The sequence below is a fragment of the Urocitellus parryii genome, chromosome 6 (genome assembly GCF_045843805.1).
Source record: "Urocitellus parryii isolate mUroPar1 chromosome 6, mUroPar1.hap1, whole genome shotgun sequence".
NCBI lineage: Eukaryota > Metazoa > Chordata > Mammalia > Rodentia > Sciuridae > Urocitellus > Urocitellus parryii.
The window spans coordinates 70,898,189-70,918,301 of NC_135536.1; the positions used below are offsets into that span (position 1 = coordinate 70,898,189).

The 20,113-nt window shown below is 35.9% G+C and overlaps 1 protein-coding gene across 1 annotated transcript in view; it reads right to left on the reverse strand.

Annotated features, from left to right (window-relative positions):
- The window catches only part of Mnat1 (MNAT1 component of CDK activating kinase), a 216,422-nt gene extending 205,088 nt beyond the window's left edge, over positions 1 to 11,334 (reverse strand). The window contains exon 1 of the mRNA XM_026385175.2: positions 11,140 to 11,334. Coding sequence (XP_026240960.1) covers positions 11,140 to 11,228 — 89 coding nt within the window. The 5' untranslated portion in view covers positions 11,229 to 11,334. The remainder of the gene's footprint in view (positions 1 to 11,139) is intronic.
- Between the last annotated feature and the right edge of the window lie 8,779 nt (positions 11,335 to 20,113).

Here is a 20,113-nt window from a genome sequence, read left to right on the forward strand (position 1 = left end):
GTCTACAGAAGTAGTACAGCAGGTGCTTTCCATGTTTCTCACCCAGTGTTCAATCCCCAAAACACTCCTCTAAAAAAAAAAAAAAACAAGTTGGTATTTACATATGTATAGAACTCTCTTCTGTGAAGTATTTTATTCATCAATACACTTTAGCCATATGTTTTCAATAATTTCTACTTTGTTGTATACTAACTTCTGCATATAATACTTAAATTTTAGTTTCTAATTCCAAATAATACAAATTGGAAACATATAAACAGGAAACACAAATAATATATTTTTCAAGGAGAAATTACAAACACTAAACTTAAGCTGTTAAGTAATTTACTGACACCATTCCTACCAAGAAGTACATGATTTTGCATTTAGTTGCAGCACATTACATAGATTGTTTTTTTGCAATTAACCTCTAGAAAGAATTAAATATTAATGGGTGTGCCAGATACAATTATGAGAAATAAGACATTAATAATCTGAATAATGAAGAAAGAAACATCTATTGCAACACTATATCTTAGAAATATATTTAATTTACCTCAAGAGCAAGAATGTATTGTCTAGGGACTGGGGATATAGCTCAGTTGGTAGAATGCCTGCCTTGCATGCCCAAGGCCCTGGATTCAATCCCAAGGATCACAAAAAAATATATATATATTGTCTAAATTTTTGCTTATCAACATCAACTTAAGAACTCCCTTTGCTATCAATTGATTAGGTATAAAGCAAATATAGACAAAGAACTTATATCTGATAACATTTTCTTGATAATTTTAAGATACCAATTAGAAATTTTCAATAGTAATTAGCACTTTTAGAAAATTAAGTAACAGGGGCTGGAACTGTGGCTCAGCGGCAAAGTGCTTGCCTAGTACGTGTGAGGCCCTGGGTTCAATCCTCAACACCACATAAAAATAAAACAAAGATATTGTGTCCAACTACAACTAAAAAATAAATTTAAGAAAAAAAAAGAAAATTAAGTAACATTTAACTCAGCAAATTCCTATTCCATAAAATAAAACTATACTTTATATAATTTACTTCTACTTACATGCAATATTTTTGTCAAAATGTTTTTTTAAAAAATTTTTAACATTATCTTTTGGTATCTTTAAAATAAAATTATTTTAAAATAAAATTAGACTGGGGATGTAGTAGGCATAAGGACCTGGCTTCAGTCTCCAACACAAAAAAATAAAGAGAATGAATAAAACTAAAATTAAAACACAAATATTCAAAATTATATTCTTAATGCCAAATATGTAGAAAAAGACTCCTAAGTAGTTCTCATGTGTTTTTCAGTAGATCTCAAAAACACGGCATCTTACATATCACACTTTACCAATCCTACTAATTGGTGAGGCTTTTCCCCTATAGCTCCTACTTCAAACACTCTACAGTAGCAAGAAATAAGACTGAATAAAACAACAGATTTTAGTAACATCAGAAACAGAACTAAAATATAACGTTTGTTTAGAAACAAGTTAGTTATAGCTAGAAAGTGAACATTATAGAATTATTTATGAAGAAATTATACTTAACATTGCTGGATTTCAGGACATACATATTTTAGTGGGATGAACTATTTCTAAGTAAATCAAAGTTTGTGCTAGATACAGTTTGCTTCAGTTACCTGAAATTTGAATAGGAGGCTCATTAAATATATATAAAGTGATGCAGAGGCACTGCAACATATTGATGGAGGTCTCATTAATTTTCAATGATAAATCCACTATCATATTTATGTTCTAAAGAAATTTTTTGAGGTATAAAATCATTTGTCTTCATTTCAAAATTCTGTTTCACATATTCTAACCTAGTATAAGGAAGCCTAACTCCAAAACACTTCTAATAAAGCCCATTTAATTTGATATTTAGTCTTTCTGTTGAGAATCTGTTTGACATATATATGTGTATAATTTATCTTAATATGTAATGTGAAAAATGAAATATGAAAACTAAAAATACTGCCAATCTCAAAATCATTTTCATAAATAATATATTAGGCTATAATTTAACTGAATAATAACTAACCAGGATTTATTCAAAAAGAACAGAGAGGAGCTACACTGAAGTTTTCCCATCTGTTAAAAAAAAGGAAGGCAGGTATGGAATAAAACAAGAGAAATTATTGCTAAGCTCCATCCAATTTTAAATTAACTGAGTCTTCCAACTTCCTATCAATCCTTTAGATAAAATAAATAGTGCTTTGTAACCTGTACTTTTGTATAAGCCTGACAGCCAAATCAAACTTTCCTAAAGGAGCTAATATTTAGAGCTTTCCTCTTCAGTGGCTGATCTGGACAAAACAATTTATGCATTTGGAACCACCCAGCATTTTGTTCCCTTGATACCAACCCTGCAAAAATCTTCATCAATAAAGATGTACCCATCAAAATGGTTTAATTCCCCAAAGGCCCCTTTCTTACAGAATATAAGAATATAATATATATTATAGCAGAATAGCTATAATCAGGCTGTAGGATTTCAGGTTTGTTTCTTTAACAAATAGTACTTTGTTTAAATAAAGTATTTAATAAACAACATAAAGCCTACTCTCAGTACCATTATTACAAAGAATTTTTTTATAACTCTAAAGTTTCCTTTTCTTTCTTTAAAAAAAAAAACAACCACTAATCTCCTTTTAATGACTCAAAAGAGCTAAAACACTATGAAATTAATGGAGGCAGAAACCATGTCCCACGTTCATTGTTGTATCTCTAATATAGTGTTTTCAAAACTCTTCAAGAACAAGATTCGCCGAAAAAGGTAGTACAAAATGCAGGTCTTTCCCCAAAAATATTTCTAGTAAAGCTCAGAAACTAGCATTTTTAACAAACACCTCAGATAATTCTTAGCATGAGGCAAGTTTGAGAATAAATGGCTGAAAAATTTATTGAGTGTATGAGAAAGACTGCAAATTTATATCAATCAGTAAACACCAACAACTTATAAAATATTATTGAGCTTACTTTCTTTTTTTAAAAATATTTGTAACACATTTGAAACTTGAAAAAAACCATTAAAACCGCTAGGTTTAATTTTTACTCAGTTATTTTAATGCTGTACACTATCTCAGGGTTTAATTGTTAAGTAAACAAGAAGTAAATTGCCAAAAAGATTCTGGAAACTCAACCTAAAAAACTGTTCCAATTTTTTTTTTTGCATTCAGAATAGCAAAAATAAGTCTCTTGTTGTTGATAATAAGTTTATGCTTAAATTTACTTCATTTTTAATTTACTTGAACTACACTTCAACTAATTCTCATGGCAACATGTGGCATATACTAATAACAAAACCCACTGCACAAACGATAAAACCAAATCTCTAAGAGAATGACATTTTTGCTAAATGTACACAACTAATAATAAGCAGCAAACCTAGGATTCAAACTCAGGTAGACTATCATCAAATATTTGACTTATTAGATACAGCATTCTATGCCCACCACAGAACAAACGCAACCAGAAAACCAATTAATTGTTTTTATTTAACAGGAAACTGTTATGGTTTGGATGTGACATGTCCCCCAAAAGCTTGTGTGTGAGACAATGCAAGAAAGTTCAGAGGACAAATGATTGGATCATGAGAGCTTTAACCCAATCAGTGAAGGAATCTCCGGATGAGATTAACTGGGTATGGCTGAAGGTAGGTAAGATATGGCTAAAGAAGGTAGGTTACTAGCAGTGTGCCTTTGCAATATATATTTTGTATGGGGCAAGTGGAGTCTCTCTCTCTCTGCTGCCTGATCATCAATGTAAGCCACTTTCCTCCCTCACACCCTTTCACCATGATGTTCTGTCTCACCTGGGGCTTGAGGAATGGAACATGCTATCTATGGATTGAGACCTCTGAAACGTGTGCCCCAAAATAAACTTTTGCTCCTCTAAAATAGTTCTTTTCAGGTCTTTTAGTTAACAGTTAGTGAAAAAGCTGACTAAAACAGAAACTAATGTGCTACTGTTTTAGGTTCTTACAGAATGAAATAATTTTCATTTTAACAAATAATCTTTAAGATCTAATAGTTTCATATTACCTGTTTGAGTCTTAGGACACAAATTTGATAATATAACTTACAGGGAGACAGATCTTAAAGAATGTCCATGAAGCAAAGATCCTCTGAAACTTTCTGATGCTTTAGGCAAAACCTCACAAAAATTTCCTCCAAAATAGAAAGCTAGATATGTATTCATGTATTGCTTAATGGCAGGGATATGTTCTAAGAAACCCGTTATTATTTAATCCTTGGGTTGACACCACAGAAAACACTTGCACAAACCTAGATGGTATGGGTCAATCACTGAACATGGCCTCTTGATGCAATCAAAAGACACAGCAAACCAGACACAGAGGCACATGCTTATAATCCCAGCAACTCTGGAGGGTGAGATAAGAGAATCACAAATTTGAGGTCAGCTTCAGCAACTTAGTGAGACCCTAAGCAACTCGTCTCAAAATATATTAAAAAAAAAAAAAGACGGGGGAGGGGGAGGAAGGGGGGAGGCTGGGGATGTGGGTTGGTTGTTAAGCACCCTGGTACAAAAAAAATAGAGAAATACAGTAAAGGAGATATATGAGGCTGCTGCTGGCATAACGCAGCACATTGTTTTAAACATTTTTTATAAGTAGAAAGCATATACTCTAAAATAATGATAAATTAGTATAATAAATATATAAACCAATAACATTTGTTTGTTATCACTGTCAAGTACTGTGGGCTACACATAATTATACATGCTAATACTTTATATGACTGGGAGCACAGCAGGTTTATTTACACCAGCATCAACTCAAAACATGAGTTTTTTGTGTGCTGACATCATAATAACTATGATGTCATTAGGTGACAGGAATTTTTGATTATTATCTTATAGGGATGCAGCACATGACTGTATATAAAATAAATTTTTAAAAAGAATTTTTCAGTATAGACAACAAGTAGAAAAGAGAAGAGTTGAAACGGTTATATATACATATATACACACATACAAAAAAGGAACACTTTAAACAATATAATTAAGAAATGCTTTATAACCACACTTTTAAAGGACTATAACTAAAAAGTTATACTCAATAAAAAAAAGGAATTGAAATCAGTATATATTATCATACTGCATTTTTTTGAGATGGTGAGGGTCTTGTTGATGCTACACAAGTACTTTACCCCAGACTTCACACTGCATTTTTTTTAATATTTTTTTAGTTGTCAATTGACCTTTATTTTATTTATTGATACATGGTGTTGAAAATCGAACCCAGTGCCTCACACATGCTAGGCAAGTACTCTACCACTGAGTCACAACCCCAGCCCCACACTGCATTTTAAAGATTAAAATATGCTAAGAATCACTCTTCATCATATCAAAAATATACATACAGTACAGTCATGAACCAATCCAAATAAAGTATTCATATCTATACATATCCTAGAGTTTAATATTCCTAGAGTTTTAGTAATGATATATGGTCAAAGGAAAGACTACAGTTACTGACTACAATACATTTCTCAATAACTATTAAGTTACCCCATGTATCATGGTACAGTGGCACACACCTACAATCCCAGTAGTTACTAAGGAGGCTGAGGCAAGAGGATAACAAGTTCAGGGCTAGCCTCAGTAACTTAGTAAGATCATGTCTCAAAAATAAAAAGAGATAGTGATGTAGCTCAGAGATAAAGCACCCCTGATTTCTATCTCCAGTACTGGGGGGAAGAAATTACCCAAATGTTTGATGAGGACTGCAAATTTTCTATTATAAATAGACATTAAACGGACAGCTTACAATTGACTAGTCTATGGCAAAACTAAAAACTAGACTTTCTAACTAATGCTTCAGTATTCTTTCAACTTCTCAATCTGTCTCTGGACTATTAAAATACACGGAACCCCATGTCTTCTGTGGTAAAAGCAAAACTCACCTCCTTCAGGAGATGTGCTTTGAGATCTTCATCGTAATTACCATTCAGAAGATATGAGCTATTCCACAGATTTTACTAATCAACTTCAAAATACTCAATTTTTAAAAAATTCTTAGGAAAGTATTAGAGAAGGAGCTGACATAGTAAAAAGGTAATCAGAACTACAACAGAAAAAGAGACACAAGCTAAAGAGACACAAGCAACTGCCAATTTTGAGCTTAAAAAGAAAAGGGAACATGTGTACAAAGACTTGAGAAATCTGCAAGACCACAGGAAGAAATAATTACTTAAAAATATAAGGCCAACCTTTTCCTAACAAATATGGTTAAGTAACTCATGCTAAACTAGTATTCCCACTAAAGGAACCATAAAACAAACATATTATATAAGAAAATTGTTTACACAGGCATTAGACAACAGGCAGTATAAGATATCCAACTCTGAAAGATGGGCAATTCATGGGGCTAAGGGTATAGGTCAGTGGTACAGGACTTGCATACTATGCTTGAGACCCTAGATGGATCCCCAACAATGCCAAAAAAGAAAAGAAAAGAAACTTACAATATAAGTTCTACAATGCCTCAGCTTTCTACCTGGGGACAATTTCCATGACTATGGCCCAGAAAAAAAAAAAAAAAAAAAAAAAGTTTAAGAAAGGCACAGCAGTTGTCCTTAACTAAATGAGCAAAGACTAGGGGTCAGGGTAGTTACTGTGATTGAAATCCACAAGTCAGAGGAGTGATATGTGTGGGGGTTCAATATAAATTCCTGGCCAAGGATTAGGATGCATCTGAGAAAGTCAAAACCAATCAAGGCTTAAGAGAGTGTCTAAGAAAGAAATCCATACTAGAAGTTAAGGAGTACTGAGTTTACTTCAGAGTTCCTACAGGCCAGAGCAGAAAAACCACATTAACATGCTCAGAGATACCAAAATGAGATACCAAAATTGCCTCAACTAAGGTAAGCTCCATATCCTAGAATAAGACTACTTTCTCTAGACTCACCCTAACAAAGCACAAATTCAAGTCCCAAGAAGTTTTGCAAGGAATTAAAGATTATAAGTTTCAGGTTAGAGATACAGCTCAGTGGTGGAATGTTTGCCTAGTATGCATGAGGTCCTTCATTCAATACCTAGCAAAGTATTTAAAAAAAAAAAAGATTATAAGTTGGAGGTTGAGTTGCACTAAAGGAAGGAAACTCAACAGGTACTCCACAGATCATTTTAGCAGAGTGAAACAAAACCTACACGTTTGAGGTACTCTGCCAGTATTGATGCTCCTCAGCTCATCATAATTTAAAAATACCATCAGTCAATAAATGCAGTCAAAAATGCATTTATTTAGTTCTCAGGGTTGAGCTTTTCCAGCAAGTGCATGTGTGCCGTGGTCTCAGTCAGCATGTCCATGAGTAGGTCTTGCTGCAGCTTCAGGGTCTGGCTAAGTTACCCAATCTAACCTCAAACTCCCAAGCTCAAGTGATCCTCCCACCTCAGTCTCCTAAGGAGCTGGGATAAGGCATGTGCTACTTTGCCCAGTTTAACTGAGGTATAACTGACATAATAAACTACATATATTTATGATAAAAATGCATTTATTTGATACCTCTAAACTACTGAACTCAAGGCTTTATCAACACATGCTGCTGTAGAGTAGGTTCTCTACCATTGTGATGGCTGACTGGGAGCTGCTGCTTGCTGCTGCCACCCAGCATCTTAAGAGAGTATCATACTATATATCATTAGTCAAGGAAAAGATCAAATCTCAAAGTTCAGTTTCCACTGAAGGCTTTCATACTACTACTACAAAGTCAAAAAATCATAAGTCATACTGTGATAATTTGGGGATTATCTGAAATTGAACTACCTAGAAGAATTTTTTAAAAATCAATGCTCTTCACAAAAAAGATAACAAAATCCAGCAGCTCTATAATGCATCATCTACAATTAAAAAGTATTAAACAATGGGTTTGGTGGTACATGCCTTGTAATTCCTCCTATAAATTCCAGCAACTTTCAAGGCTGAGTCTGGAGGATTACAAGTTTGAGTACAGCCTCATCAGTTTAGTGAGGCTCTAAGCAACTTAGCCAGCTCCTGTCTTAAAATAAAAAATAAAAAGGTTTGGCGATGTAACTCAGTGGTGAAGCATCTCTGGGGATTAGATTTCCAGTACCAGAAAAAATAAAATAAATAGATAAATGTGAACTATAGTAAAGAGATAAGAAAGCAGTCAACGGAAACCAAACACCTTGGATGAGTGCCCTTTCCAAATGTTTCTTGCAGGGGTTCTGTTTCCTAATATGCACAAAGGGACTAAATATTAGTTGAAATAATGAATTAATACCAATTAATTACTACCAACAAATAAACTGAATCCTAATCTGATAAACTTCTAAATATAACTAACAATTTGGAGGAAACAGGAAGACAGAGGAACACATCAAACAATACCAAATAGATGCAATAAGCAAAATTCAGGCTCTTCAAGGATAACTCCAGCACAAACTATTCATACCATCAATGCATAAGAGAGAGGGGAAGGAAAAATAGGAGCATAGAAAAAAGTAAGAAAGAGAATGAATTTAAATAAATATGATAAAATACTAATTTTCAGAATGGTAGGTAAATTATTTTGTTTATCACTTTGTGTCTTTTATATATATTTAAAATGAAAAACATATATATTTAGTAAAACCAGATGCATGTACAGTTTCCAGAGAAAAGTTTTACCAAGAATAGCTAGAGCAGAAATAAATTATTAAAGACTGTAGTTAAACAAAAATTTAATAATTAGCCTTTAGAATTCTATGGAAGGCCTATTTCTTGAAATAGGGGAGCATGCTAAAGAAAAAAACATGCTCTTTTCTTCATCTGATACAAAGTTCATACTTACGTTGAAAAAAGAAAAAAAATAAATCCAATCTTCTATGTGCATATAGTCAATTATGGTAGACTGAACTGATATATAAAAAAATATATACTTCTTCAGTTGCTAGAAACTAAGGGAGAAAAATATTTGCAGGGGCTGGGGATGTGGCTCAAGCGGTAGCGCACTCGCCTGGCATGTGTGCAGCCCGGGTTCGATCCTCAGCACCACATACCAACAAAGATGTTGTGTCCGCCGAGAACTAAAAAAAATAAATATTAAAAATTCTCTCTCTCTCTCTCTCTCTCTCTCTCTCTCTCTCTCTCTCCTTAAAAAAAAAAAAGAACTTTATCTTCTCTTCCCTTCCTGACCCTTTCAAATCAAACCTTTAAAAAAAAAAAAATTTGCAGAACGTCTTATCTCTTTACTTTCTCTCCTTCCCACTACTGTATTTTTTCCATAAACAGTATTTCTAATTAGTCTTTCCAAAAATCATATTTTTTATCTCACTTTATCACTTGCTTCCTAAAATGTCTTTACTACTTGAAGACCTGAGCAAAAAAATAATAATAATAAGTTAACAAAATCATGCAGAAGCCAGTCTTCAAAATTGACTGACTACCCCTGCCTCACAGTAAATACCTCCAATGTTTCAACAAGGTTAGTTAGTGTAACAAAATGCAGCTGAAGAGGATGGACTGTAAAGTAGATGCTTAGCATGCTCAAGGCTCTGGATTCCATCCCTGACATCACACACACACACACACACACACACACACACACACACACACAAATCCATTACAGAAATAATGGTGGTAAGTCACTTCTGACACTAGGTTTTAACCAAACTTTTCTAAAAACCTAATAGTCTATCTACAGTGTTTGCCTTACTCCCTTTTTCCACACATTCCACTTGATTACTTTTACCATATTTCTAATCTTAAAACTCTTCTCACAGCTAACAATACTATGTAAAGCAAAGGAAAATAAAGATTAGTTAGAAAAGGCAATCAAATTAAAACCCCCACTATAACAAAACTATAGCCATCATGCAATTTATGCATACCTAATGACCTTGTCCACCATACTGTAGATCATCCCCACCACCCACAGTGGTGCATACCTGTAATCCCAGCAATTTGGGAGACTGAGGCAGGAAGATTACAAGTTCAAAGTCAGCCTCAGCAACTTAGTGAAGCCCTCAGCAACTCAGTGAAACCTTCTCAAAATAAAAAAACAAAAAGGGCTGAGCTGTGGCTCAGTGGTAAAAGGCCTCAGGATTCAATCTCCATTATCAAAAAAGAAAGAAAAAGAAAAAGAAACTTTACGAACGGATAGAGATGTGGCAGTAGAAAAGTCTGCCTTGCTTGGCAAGGCCTAGGTTTGGCACCCAGCACCAACCAAAATTTTTTTTTAAAAGTAATAAAAAGAAACCTTTCAGAGAAAATACAGGAATATAATATGTGCTCACCATTAAATCCAAAAACGTGTGGGTTTTTTTCAGAACCACTTTTACTGAACCACATTAGACCAAGAAAACCTGACAAGAACCCCTTTGATCAATTCCTACACTTATTCTTCAAAATACACATACAACCTCCCTCCCTTCACCACCACCACTCCACCAAAATGGACACTCTAGAGTCATACTTAGTGGGCTCCAGATCTCACAGGACCCACTTATTAAGGAGTCGTGCTCAAACTTGGTCTTCCTTCCCTGTGAGATGGGAATGATATCAATACCTACTTCATAAGGCTGTTTTGACAATTAAGTGAGATAATTCATGGTAAGAGCTCAGAAAAAATGCCTGGCATGTAATTTCCACTCAATGTCAGCCATTATTTTATATACAAAAATAACTGCCTAGAGTCTTCATTTTCTTCCTTTTAATGATTAAAGTCCAACTGAATCCATCAGGACAAGTGAACTTACAAAGTTTTCCAATTTACTCATACAATCTATAGCAGCAATATAATCACTCAGTGATTATAAGCTTTCATAACATTTTTAGTCTTTTCAATAAAAACATTTCATGTGAAATTAAACACTCCAATTCCCCACACTTTTAACCAGGAATGACTAGAGCCCAGCTGAAACACGAAGTTTGGAAATGCAGTCGGGATTTTCACTAACTGGGGGGTAGGGAGGATCCGCAGTTCAAAGCAGGCCAGAGCCGCTTAAGGCCAGTGGTTACAGGCCATTTAAAGGAGCAAGGGTTCTCTTTGCCCATTTTTCTCCTCAATTATGAAATTAACGACGCCCTTTGCTTTCCGGAGCCGGAGCCGAGGCCAAACATCTCCCGGTTACTCTCCTCCCACCCGGTGTCTCTCCCCCAACAATTTACTGCCGCCAGACTCACAGAGTGTGTCCGCACACGTTCACCATCAGCTTCAAGGAGGGGTTCCGGTATTTGGTGGTCTTACACCGAGGGCAGCCCTGATCGTCCATGGTGTCTCCTCTACCTACTGACTCTCCCGACTCTACTCTGGACACCAACACCTCGAGAACCCCCCAGACCCGTCGCCAAGTGGGTTCCTACCAACAGGCACCTAACCGGGACCGTCCCTTCGCGAAAGAGCACCGGCTAGGAACTAGGTGCTACAACAGAAACGTTCCGGCAGCGAGTTCTCAAATCCTGTTCCTCGGATTTGGTCTGAACCTTAGATAAGGCAGCTCAATAAGAGGGCTTTTTCAGTTATATGCTATGCGCCTAGTTGCACTTTTCAAGATACCCACAATTGGGAAGATAAATTCCATATTTTTTTCTGTCTGGAAACAATCAAGATTTATGCCTGTGTACTATTCAATAATTCATAGTAGTATTTTCTTTCGGAAAACTAGATAGCCTGTGCTTTATACTTATCCCTTATACTTGCATAGCCACGTAAGCTCAGAAAATTATATGTGTTTTCAGATATAAAGTTTGGAAAAATTACCTAGACCGATAGTCTTTGCACCAATATTACAAAGTCTCACGAAATGTCATAATATTCCTATAAAAATCTGACATCTGTTCTGCAGAGAACTCTCCCTCGAGGCGGTCAAGCATGCTTAACGGTATCACCTGACTCAAATAATCTACTCCTCGCATCAAAGACAACACATTATTTCCCGAAATACTTAAGAAAAATATATATGTGTGTGTGTGTGTGTGTGTGTACATACACACGTATGTATACATATTGCTTTTGTTGTATCACAAGACCTGAGAGGCGAGTCTCTTTTTAGAAATTTTTTAAATATTTTTTCAAGTTGTTGATGGATATTTATTTATTTATTCATTTTTATGCGGTGCTGATAATCAAACCCAGTGCCTCACACATGCTAGGCAAGCGCTCTACCACTGAGCTACAACTTTTTAGAATTTTAACCCACGCTCAAAGCATTTTTCAAGAAGGTAAATGGAAGTGTGTAAACAGCTCAATTAGGTAAGTTCATGAATAAGGCACACATCTTATTCATCTCCAAAATAAACATTTGTTGATAATTAATGAATAAATAAAATACATGAATTGATGACTATTAAATAACAGTGTAGTATTTTTGGTTTTGGGGGTTGTTTTGTTTTTGTTTTGGGGGTACTGAGGATTGAATCCAGGGGTGCTTAACCACTGACCCACATCCCCAACCCTTCTTTTGTTTTCATTTTTAATATTTACTTATTTTTATGTGTTCTTTTTAGATATACATGACAGTAGAATGTATTTTGATATATCATACATACTTTGGAGTATAACTTATTCTAATTAGATCCCATTCTTATAGTTTAATGTGATGTGGAGTTACACTGGTTGCATATTCATACATGAGCATATGAGAGTTATGTCCAATTCATTCTTTCCTATTCCCATCCCTCACCCTGCACTTCATTCCCCTTGGTCTATTCCAATGAAATTCTATTCTCTCCTTACCCTTTACTGTGTGTTAACATCAGAGAGAACATTTGACCTTTGGTCTTTTAGGATTGGCTTATTTCATTTAGCTTGATAGTCTCCAGTTCCATCCATTTACTGGAAAATGCCATAATTTCATTCTTCTTTATGGCTGAGTGTATATATATGCCACCTTTTCTTTATTCATTCATTCATTGAACAGTACCTAGGTTGGTTCCATAGCTCAAGCTATTGTGAATCCAGCTGCTATATACATTGATGTGGCTATGCCACTGTAGTACGCTGATTTTAAGTTCTTTGGGTATATACTGAGGAGTGGGATAACTGGGTCAAATGATGGTTCCATTTCAAGTTTTCTAAGGAATATCCATACTGTTTTGCAGAACAGTTGCACCACTTTGCAGTCCCACCAGCAATATATGCATGTACATTTTTCCCCACATCCTCATCAACATTTATTGTTACTTGTATTCTTGATAATTGCCATTCTGAATAGAATGAGATGGAATCTCAATACAGTTTTAATTTGCATTTCTGTAATTTCTAGAAATGTTGAACATTTTTTCATATATTTGTTGACCAGTGATATTTCTTCTTCTGTGAAGTGCCTGTTCAGTTCTTTTGCCCATTGATTGGGTTATTTGTTTTGTTGTTTTTTTGTTTTGTTTTGTTTTGGGTTTGTGTGTGTGTGTGTGTGTGTGTGTGTGTGTGTGTGTGTTACAGTTTTTGAGTTCTTTATATACCCTAGAGATTAATGCTCTATCTGAAGTGCAGGTGGCAAATATTTTCTCTCATTCTGTAGGCTCTCTGTTTACATTCTTGATTGTTTCCTTTGCTGGGAAAACGCTTTTCAGTTTGATACCATCTCATTTATTGATTCTTGATTTTACTTCTTGTGCTTTAGGAATCTTGTTGAGAAAGCTGGTTCCTAAGCTGACATGATGGAGAGTTGGGCCTACATTTTCTTCTAGTAGGCACAAGGTCTCTGTTCTAATGCCTAGGTCCTTGATCTACTTTGAGTTCAGTTTTGTGCAGGGTGAGATATAGGAGTTCAATTTCATTCTGCTATGTATGGATTTCCAGTTCTCCCAGTACCATTTGTTGAAGAGGTCATTTTTTATTTTGAGACAGGATCTCACTAGGTTGCTAAATTGCTGAAGCTGGGTCTTGTAATCATCTTCCTTTGACCCAAATTCTATCAGAAGTAAGCATGCAGAAAAGTTTTTTCAAAATGACCCATATAATAAGTATTAATGAATTTTAACTCTTCATAACACTTTTGCTCTTTTCAATAAAACTATAACCAGGCATGGTGGTACACACCTATAATCTCAGTGGCTTGAAAGCCTGAGGCAGGAGAATTGCAATTCTAAAACTGGCCTCAGCAATTCAGCGAGACCCTGTGTCAAAATTAAAAAATTAAAGGACTGTGGATGTAGCTCCATGATAAATCATCCCTGAGTTCAATTCCCAGTACCTAATATAGAAAAGAACAAATGGAAAGGAACTGTCCAACTCCCACTCTTTAAAACAGTGAAACCAGTAGGCAATCCATAGGCTGAAAATACAGTTGGGATTTTCATCAGATATAGAGGAAGAAACCTGATAAATAGCCAGACATCACATCTGGGAAACAGCAGGCCAAGACAGGGTATGGCAGCATAGAGTTTTACATTAGTACACAAACATTAGTGATAAACCTAATAAGTAAGCAATATTATCTCTTTGATCATAATTTTATTCACTAACAGGAATAACCAGCAGTTGTAGTGGCCACGTAATCTCAGCAACTCAGGAGGCTGAAACAGGAGGATCATAAGCTCAAGCCCAGCCTCAGCAATTTAGCCAGTCTATCTGGAAATAAAACTTAATAATAAAAAAATAAACTGTGAATATAGCTCAGTGGTAAAGCACTGCTGGATTTGATCCCCAGTACAAAAAAAAAAAAAAGAGTTAACCAATGAATGCTTACTAAATTAGGCAGCACAAATGTACGACCTGGGGGCTTTTTAATACTGCTATTACTTACTTTAAAAGACCACATCCAAGCCAGTTACATGATTCAGAGTGACGTTCTCCAGATATAAAGGCAAACTTAAGATCTTTATATGTTTAAATAACAGGAAACTTTGGTGGAAAAAGAAATGTGGTTCTTGAGAAAATAAAGCCTTTAATAAATATAACATTGAGAAGTCATTCATTCAGTTGGCATTGTAGTTTATCAGTACTGGGACTGTTTTAATCATGTCTTTCAAAGGAGACCCCAACCTTGTGAATTGAATTGCTTTTCCTTTCTCCTAAACCTTAAAACCAAGGAAAGAACAGAGCACAGTGGCACCTACTGTAATCCCAGCAACTTGGTAGGCTGAGGCAGGAGATTGCAAGTTTGAGGCCAGCCTGAGAAATTTAGCAAGACCTTCAGCAACTTAGCAAGACACTGTCTCAAAAATAAAATAAAATTACCTCTAAATTTTTTTAATTTAATTTTTTCCAAAAAAGGACCAGGGATGTACCTCAGAGGTAAAATGCCTCTGAATTAAATTCTTAGTACCCAAATAATAATAATAATAATAATAATAATAATAGAAAAAGGAAAGAAAGCATTGAAGATTGTGTGGGAGGAAACTTCTACCAGCTTTACCATTTTACCATGTAGTAAACTGCTAAAGAGAGCATGACAGCAACAGCTGACTTAGAACTCTATCATATATAAGTTTTACTCAGGAACTACAGGCAGTAGAAAATAGCGTTTATAGATGGTCTTTAGCACTAAAAGAACCAGATTAAAATGCTGGCATCCTCACTTACTAGTTACAGAACCTCAAGCCTTAATTCTCCTAGTAATAAATTGAAAATACTTTTAAAGATTAAATAAGGTATTTCATCTAAAGTGCCTAATATAGTGCCTAAGAACAATGATAAAAGTTTAACATTATTAATAGTAGTATTGATGTATTAGCAGTAACATTAAATAATGGAGCAGTGTAAGGTAATAGGCAGAGCCTCACTTCTTTCATATCAGACAGACTTGGCTGGGCTTGGTGGTGCATGCCTATAATCCCAATAATCGAGGAGGCTGAGATAGAAGGATCAGAAGTTTCACCAGAAGTTTCTCAGTAATGGAGTAAGGCCCAAAGCAATTTAGTAAGACCCTATCTCAAAATAAAAATTGTTTAAAAAGCTAAGGATGTAGCTCAGTGGTAAATTGCCCCTGGGTTCAATCCCCAAGACCAAATAATAGTAATAAATTAAATAAATAAATCAGACAAATCTGCATTTGAGCCAAATTTTTTATCCCTTACCTCAACTTGCTTCCTCCGTGTAATATGCTTCAAGGATTGCTATATGGTTAAATTATATAACATGGACATATATAAAGTCCCCACTACAACATTTGGTGTATAACAGAAACTCTGAAACATCATCATCAGTGGCAGGGCTCAATTCACATAGAAGAGTCAAGAGAGTTTTGAGGAGAAAATCGCTGCTAACAGGTTTCTGATTCGAATGGGAATACAGCCTGGGTAGAAGAACCATAAAACTGGGTTAGGGGATGTAGTTTAGTGGTACAGCACTTGCCTACCATGTACAAGCCCTGGGTTCTATCCCCAGCACCACAATAAAACACATGTATAATTTTAAAAATCAGCAAACTATCACGTTTCCTACATTTCTGAAAATAGCTGCAGGGACCAACTGAACCCATTATTTCTCTTCCTAAATCTGCTCATCCTCTAGCATTCCCACCTCAATTAACAGTAGATTCTACCTTCCTTAGCAGGGTTTCTTAAATGTAGACCTACCTGTCCAGCCTCAAGGCTATGCAACCACATAGGGCTTCTCTTGTCTGAAGAGGATATTTATGCTTTATTTCTTAATTAGGGATAGCTTTTGTTCTCCAATTCTTATGGAAAATAGTCTGTACCCAGAAGCCAGTGTGGTTTTACTGGGCCAAACAATCAATAACAATGCTGGTAATCTGGCCCAGAGAGTCATATAGGGCTCTTATTGGACCAATCAGAGATCTGCTATGGAATTTTTCAAACTGACAGTAAGGGAAAAGCAGAAGAGCCACTTTGATGGCCATGAAAAAAAAAAATGTGAGCTGGGAGCTACTGGGAGCTGAAGTCCCCACCTTCTGAGAAAAGTTCCTTTGAAAACTAAATCCATGAGAAAGGCAGAGACAAGTAGAGTAACACAGTTGGTCCTCAAATCCAGCCAGCTGCATTCCTGTCCTTCCCGTTGTGTGCTATCAAGATTCAATAAATTCATCTTTTTGCCTATGCCAGTTCAAAGAGCTTCTGGCTCCTGGGAAAATTCATATCATCACAAAAAAGCAAGAGTGCTGCTATGCCAGGAGATGATTAGAACCTGGCATTCGATCAGTCTCTGCCAGTATGTCTTCCCTCCACAATCGCCCATGTGACTCACTAGGTCCCCTCTGTCTCAATTACAACATAGCAGTGTTCTACACAGCCAGATCTGTTGGTCACTGAATTCTCAAGCATTATTATCTAAGGCTCCCTCTTCCAGTCTTAATTCTTCTAGCACAAATTTGGAAAACCCCAGAAAAGAATTTTGATTATTTTGGTTTGAGGCAAGTGCCCATCCTAGACCAATCAATGGGGGCTATGACACAGACACAGCTCTTGAGGCTAGCAGGAAAAGATACAGAAACAAGCAGCTTGGTTTTCTGATGTTTTTCACACTCTCATAATGCCAGCCTCAGCTCTTTTCCCAAATCACAACACAGGTAACACTGCATGTCATGTCAGCACAACAGACAATGTTGCCAACAGAGAAAGCAGAAACAGGTATTCATCAACTTAAAAAAATATTGTAGTTGTAGATGGATACAATATCTTTATTTTATTTATTTATTTTATGTGGTACTGAGGATGGAACCCAGGGCCTCACACATGCTAGGCAAGCAGGAACCCAGGGCCTCACACATGCTAAGCAAGCACTCGAACACTGAGCTATAATCTCAGCCCATTATTTATCAATTTTACAAGCCATTTGGCAAAATAAGTACCCTGAGATAAACTCCATGCACAGTCTGTTATCCCAGACTGTGCAATATAGCCATGTTTGAGTCCATTTTGAACTGCTGACAGAATAAGCTCTGAGGCTCCTGCTGCAAATAAATAAATAAATCCTAGAGATTTATTTTATTTAAATTGGATTTCATTTCTGACCCTATAAGCATCTCTTCCTGTCATTGATGAAGGCCTGTCATAAAAGGTCACTGCTGCTTCTGTGTAATCTGTTGAACTTGATGTTCTAGAATAAACAGAAAACATACAGAAGCCCAATATGCGCTTTTCTAAGTCAATGCACTATATTTGATTGAAACTAATTCTGAAGCAGATTCCTATGACCTGATATTGGATAATCCCTAATATAACCAAAGGTATTTAAATTAGGCACATAAAACTGAAGTCTCCTACTTTGCAAAATTACAAGGATGATAACATTTACTAAGGATTAATTATATATCAGGTGTTTGGGGGCACATCTTATTTAATCCTGCAACAACCTTGTCTACTTTTTATAGTCAAGTAAATGGCAGAATTAGGATTAAATCTATGTCTAAATTGCTGGTTCTCAAAACCCTGTACTTCCCACCAAACCATACTACCTCCTGTCTACTTTCCTCTGATACGCATGCCTTAAAATTTCAAGGAACTAGCTGGGCACAGCTATACAGAATACAACCTTGTATTCCAAGTTCTCAGCAGACTAAGGCAGGGGAATCGCCAAGTTCCAGGCCAGTCTTGGCAACTCAGCAAGACCCTGTATCAAAAAAATTAATTAATTAATTAAAAAGGATTGGGGATGTAGCTCAGGGATAAAGTGCCACTGGGTTCAATCCCCAATATTGCAATAAATAAATAAATATTCAAGAAACTAAATGTAATATGTATCCTATACTAGATTATGAAACAGAAAGCAGACATTAGTAGAAAAACAACTGAAATCCAAATAAAGCCTAGAATTTAACAAGTAGTAATGTGCTGATGTTAATTTGTTCAGGCAATGTACCCTTCTAATCTAAGATGTTAACATTAGAGACAACCATGTGAAGAGGAAGTGGGAACTCTATGTATTTTTGTGATTTTTCCACTAAGGCAAAATTATTCCAAAATAAAAAGTATGATTTAAAAAATTAAAGAAAAATTTGAACCTCAGGTATTGTCCTGAAGCTTGATACCTAACTGAATGTTTCCAAAAGAGTAGAAGCAAGTGGTTTTTCCTGTGACTATGAATTTTAAATCTACCAAAGACATCACTTCTGGCTTCATCAGATTAGGTTAATATAAAAACAAATTAAATACTATGTCAAATGACATCTTGGTTGACCAGCAATAAAATGCAGCCCTACAGTAATAAAGAAAACCTCTCATCAAGCTGATCATGACAGCAGGTGACCTAACCAGCTGTTTATTATGTGCTGCAGTAGGCAGTTATGGCTAGTTGGGAAGCAGAAAGGATGCAAGGCCATCCTGAAGTAAAGGTTAGGATGATGTCATTAAAAGGTTGGATTCTGAGAAAGAGCAGCAGCTGCCAGATCCAGTTGACCCACAGTAGTCAGAGGCAGAAATGGGTTTATCCCTGAGTTAGGACCTCAAGCAAACCTTGAAGAAGAGACACAACTGAAAACAGACTGCAACAGACTGCACCCCACACACTCAGCCTCAGACCAGAGGGCAATCTTCCAGCTATCTATGTTTGGAGAGAGCTGCTGATCTTGCACTGATCTCCTCCACGACACCACTCATAAAGTAAAGAATGGTGTTTCTTCCAGAAATATCATCTTCAGGAAAGGAACTATTTATCCAGAAACTATCCATCCCCAGCACCCAGGTGGGGGTGGGGCAGTATTTATACATTTATATTAAAAATATTCTAAGACTTAAATTTCCAGACTGTTATAATTCTAAGCTTAGATCTCTTTTACACGACGTATCCAGGATAAACCTATGGTTTAATATTCTGTATGCTTAATTACATCATGTTCATCCCAGTTGGATTGCCAGTCCTTCAAGTGACAAGGTTAAGCACATTTTTTTTAAAAAAAGGTTTCTTCTTTTTGCCTTTTCAGTGGGCTGCTCACACCATTTACTTCAAAGTTTTCAAACATTTTCCTCCTTTGAAATTTTAATTTACTCTAAATGCTTGCCCCCACAGAATATTCTCCAGTTCCATGCAATCCTGGACCCTTTTGAATAGAAATCCTTGACAAAAACATCAAGGGGGTGGGATTATGGAGACATACTGAGAAGCTTCTGAATTGTCCTCTGAAGTTCTGTCATCTAGATGCTGAGGGTGTCTCTTTGTTCAGCCGTCCAGACCATAAGGCCACACAATTAATGTGCCCTCTGGAATCACAGGATCTTTCTTTGAAAGAGTTGTCCAGTTTTCAGGGTACATTGGGTA